Source organism: Sinocyclocheilus anshuiensis, unplaced genomic scaffold (assembly GCF_001515605.1).
Source record: "Sinocyclocheilus anshuiensis isolate Anshui unplaced genomic scaffold, SAMN03320099.WGS_v1.1 scaffold1148, whole genome shotgun sequence".
NCBI classification, from domain to species: domain Eukaryota; kingdom Metazoa; phylum Chordata; class Actinopteri; order Cypriniformes; family Cyprinidae; genus Sinocyclocheilus; species Sinocyclocheilus anshuiensis.
The window spans coordinates 224,162-229,200 of NW_015548259.1; the positions used below are offsets into that span (position 1 = coordinate 224,162).

The 5,039-nt window shown below is 34.6% G+C and overlaps 1 protein-coding gene across 1 annotated transcript in view; it reads right to left on the bottom strand.

Moving 5' to 3' along the window:
* The window catches only part of LOC107655508 (rho GTPase-activating protein 20-like), an 8,806-nt gene extending 7,439 nt beyond the window's left edge, over positions 1-1,367 (bottom strand). Inside the window, 1 exon segment of the mRNA XM_016442992.1 lies at positions 1,065-1,367. Within this exon segment, the coding sequence (XP_016298478.1) occupies positions 1,065-1,139 (75 nt within the window). The 5' untranslated portion in view covers positions 1,140-1,367.
* Between the last annotated feature and the right edge of the window lie 3,672 nt (positions 1,368-5,039).

The following is a 5,039-nucleotide window of genomic DNA, read 5'->3' on the forward strand; positions in this document are numbered from 1 at the left end:
TCCTCTCCTCCTTTAAATATATTTTAAGTTTTTTTTTCTAAATGTATTAATTTACTTTTTATTATTTTTAATACTTATATATAATTTATTGTTATTATTATTGTTCTTTTTTTTATCATTTTGCCTTTATTTTGATAGTTTAAGGACAGACAGGAAGCATTGAGAGAGGAGAGCAGGACAGGTAAGGATTCAAACTTAGTAAAGACTAAAACTTGGGTCACCAGAGGCACTGCCGCACTTATACAGTATGTTGGTGCACTGCCCACAAGGCTATGGCTTTGATATTATTTCTATTTTAAAAGATTTATTCTATTATTCTATTATTATTATTATTATTATTATTATGTTGTCAACTTAATTTATTAAGTTTCAGTTGAGTTGGCTACATCTGTTATTTATCAAAATCACAGTACAGCCGTGTGTATGAATGATTCAACACTCTCTTATATTGATATAGAGTTGTGCTGTCTTTATCTGAGCTATTTTTAGGTGACTTTTTTAATACTGCACTCATTTTATTTACACTTTCTACTCTAGATTATTTTATTTCACTAATCTCCTTTTGCTTTTATTTGAAATCTACTTTTTAATTATTTTAGTGAATTTGTTTTCTTAATCTTCATAATGGAGGAGCTTTGAATGCTGAAGCTAAACCCTGGAAAATCATAGCTGTGCACCAGACATAGGTCTGTTTTTCTGTTGTACAAATGTGGTCCAACTACGTGATGTTAATAAAGCAAACCGATGCCATTATGCTAAATGGATGGAAGAGTGTGGCATGTTAACTATTGAATGTAAATGATATAGGCTACTTTTATTTAAAGCCTCTCTTATTGCGATATTGGTATAATAATTAATTTATGCATTTAGCAGACACTTAAGGCAACTTGCAGTGCATTCAGGCTATACATTTTTTACCAGTATGTATTACCTGGGAATTGAACCCACATCCTTTTGCGCTGCTAACACAATGCTCTACCACTAAGCCACGTGAACATAGTATATAGTATAAGTTCTTGTGTTGTGTACCAGCAGTGAGCACCTGTTTATATTGCTTTACTTACGTTGGAGTGCTGGTTTTCCACACAACTTTTGATTCGGCTTCTCTTCTGCCATCCTGGCTTGTGTAGTGGTCCCATGGTTAAAATCCAAGTAAAAAGACTGTGGAGGTGATTTAGAGGACTAATCAGATCAATGCTTCCAGATCATCATCTGCCTCTGGGTTATCCTCCCTTTGCTGTTCTCCTTCTTTTCTGTTTCAGTGTGGTAGAAATGCAAAATCCAGGGCTGTGTTCAGTTATTCCGTCCTCCTCACAAGCTCCGCACTTTGATTGTCCACACTTTGAACAATATATTTGTCTTTCCTCTCTGAATGATGGAAGATTATGTCTGTGGCTCAGGGGGAGGATTTAGGAGGAGGGATCTCGGTACATAATGGGATGTAGGTCTGTGTGTACAACAAATGTCTGTAGTTTTGACAGAGGAGAGCATGATTATACCTTGTGAAACAACTTTCTTTAATTAAATCTGTTTGTCTTTGGAAATGTGACATTTTGACGAATATTTCGAGAAGAATCTATTTAGTATTTATTTATAATAATTCCTTAGGCCAGTTTATCTTCATACCCTGCCCCCTCCTTACTGGGATGAGTAAATGATCAGACAACTTTAAGCCTCTTTTCTCACCAGATGAAGCCAGTTTGATTGACGGTTGCTCAAACTGTAATCATATTTTCCTCACTGTACTCCATCAGATTGTTCATTTTGTTTACTGATTTTGTCCAGCCACAGCTCATAGCTGCATTCAGTAAATCTGTCTTTTGCACAAAAAGAAAAAAATGTAAAATGTTAAAATCAAGAAATGAGACTGCTGACATTCTAATAAAGAAAAAAAACACAAACCTCTGAACTCAAAGTCGAAAATGCAGTAACTATGCAAACACCAAAACTGAGATGATGTTTTATTTTTAAATTTATATAAATTTTCACAGTTCATTTTCAATTTCAGGATGTGAGGGTGTGATCCCTCACCTACTTGATAAAAGCCCAGACCAAGAAATGTGCACTTCAACCATTTAAAATGTTAGATTTATAAGAAATTTATAAATTTTTGAAAATGACACAGATCTAATTTACAAACAGTTTAAGAAAAAACAATAACATTAACAAGTTAAATGCCTATTCTCTAGTATCATTGTTTTGAACAGTTTCCTTCCTGTTGGTGCCAATCATTTACATTTATCATCAAATCATTCTTTTGAAATCAGCAGACATCCACATGTAACATATTTCAATAATTCCTAGAATGCACAAAGTAAATATGTAATCAGGGAGAAAGAACAAAGAAAAAGAGGGAGTTGTCAGGAATGAATGTGTGCAAAGATAAAGAAGAGATGGGAATGTAGAGAATTTCATATCTGTTCATATCTGTTAGTATAATAAAAGGGTAGGTCTAGGTTAAAAGGTGTTCCCTGTATGTGTCAGGGTGTACTGTGACAATTGCATTTTACCACTATAACATTTTCTTTGCAGTATCAGTTTGAGTGTGAAGCTGTAACAAATGTAAGTCAAGTACACAAAGACTGCAACACAATGTTATCTTCCAAAAACAAAGAGCACATATCCAGTAACAGCTAAAATAATATTTATGCAGTATATACAGTGCATATAATATTTATTGTGATTGTTTACACACATACATGCAAACAATTAAAAATCTAACGGTACTAGAAATAACATGATGGGATCGCATGCACTGTACTTATAATTTATGTATTTAGCCTATTTATTTATTGCTTTGCTCTTTTACAGCCAGACACAATTTGCCTGAGGGCCTCTGCTCATTGATCTTTTTGTTGTGCAGAAAATGACACACAATCTGCAACCTGGATCTTGATACAGCTTATGTAAGTTGTAATGGTGATTGGGGGGTGGGGCAGGGATCAGGACCTGTGTGTACTGTATGTACTGAGGAAAGTTACTGACCTATATTTCAGTTAAACTATTTATCCTCAGTCCCAAAAATACTTCTATAGGGTGTTCGAATTGTGTCGATTCGAATTCTTTGCTTAGCAATCTCTAAGCAAAGAAGAATGAAATATCTAGCCTAGGGGTATGCGATATTGACGAAAAATTATATCTCAATATTTTCTGGGATTTTATCGATAACAATAATCAGACGATATTTTGCTGAGTGTGTTGCGTTGCAGGACTGCCGTGGACAGCTGACTCTGTGTGGTGGTCAGTTCACAGCCGTGACAGAAAATAATCTTTTCCAACTAGTTTAAAATGATTTTTACACTTTATGGGCATTTTTACCTTTGTAAAGCCATTTTTTCTAGAAGTAGGCTATGTCAAATTCATACATTTAATCAATAAAGTCAATTACAATAATAAGACATTTGGGACTGTTACCAAACAAATAAAATCATTATCAACAAAATTCATCTTTGCAATGCAGAGGAAACACAGAAGCTGCATCTGAAGGGGCATTTAGATGTATTTACACACTGTTTAATGCATGACATGAATGCATTACCCTGCAGTTACAAATGCATAAATAATGTTTTGATATTTCAATCCTAAAAAGTTGAATTCTGATATTTGGAATTATTTAAAAAAAATGAAAAGGCACTTTAAATGTGAAATTAAAACCGCCAGTAGGTGGCAGCAAGTCACTGTTATTAAGGGAGTCATTGCGATTGAACCGAATCATTAAACTGTTGATTCATTCAGGAACTAAACACCGTCATGTTGTTCAGAGAAGCAAAACAGTGCTGTGGCTTTGTTTGGAACCATTATTGTTGGCTAAATAGAGCAAAAATGGGCAATATGGTGTATAAAACGTTAGTCTCTTAATATTAACTTCTTGTTTATTAAACTATTGTATCACATTTGGGATTTTTGTGAAAAATTGCACTCTTCGTGTGATATTAACTATATGAAATGATACAAATATATAAATTTTCTGCCCCCATATCTTGAATTTTGGGAGCATTCTAAATGGATTTTATTAGACTGAATCATGCAGTGAAAGAACACACTCTAAATGAGCACAGTCAGTCAGCACTCATAGCTCCTCTTATAAGCTGTATGATAAATTAATCTCTTACATTGTATGTACATTTGCAATTTGTTGCTTATGATGAGGGAATTCGCAAGTTTCAGTCTGAACAAAACATACTCGGTTACTAACGTAACCTCGGTTCCCTGAGATATGGGAACGAGTACTACATCTTGCTTAAGACGCTATGGGGAAATTTTCTGCCCCCATATCTTGAATTTTGGGAGCATTGTAAATGCATTTTATACATGCAGTGAAAGAACACACTCTAAATGAGCAGTCAGTGTAGCTAGTGTTTAAGCACTCATAACTCCTCGTATAATCAATGAAGCTATCCATACACTGTATGATAACTTAATCTCTTACTTACATCGTACGTACATCTGCACTTTGTTGCTTATGATGAGGGAATTGCCAGTTTCAGTCTGAACAAAGCTCTGGGGTTTTAGCGATGACTAATCTGAACCCCTCTGATTGGCTACTGCATTCCTAAACTCAGCAGAATGGTGTGTGATTGATTATAATGAGCAACGCTGTAAAAACGCATGAGCAGGTCTAAATTTAATACAGCAATCAAAACTTCATTTTAAGTATTATAGTTTTATTGAAAAACCAGGTGACTCCTCGTCCCCCCAAGTATATTTTTTGGGTGTTTAGGGGGTGGTCCCTTACAGTGGTGGACGAAGTACACAAATCAAGTACTTGAGTAAAAGTACAGCTATGTATAATAAAATATTACTCCAGTAAAAGTAAAAGTACTCCTTTTTCAATTTTACTCGAGTGAAAGTACTAAAGTACTCAATTTTTTAATGTACTTAAACGGTTAGTTCATCCAGAAATGAAAATTAGCCCATAAATTACTCACCCTCGAAGCATCCTAGGTGTATATGACTTTCTTCTTTCAGACAAATCCAGTCGGAGTTATATTAAAAATGGTCTTTGATCTTTCAAGCTCTATCGTTGTACTCAGCGGGTG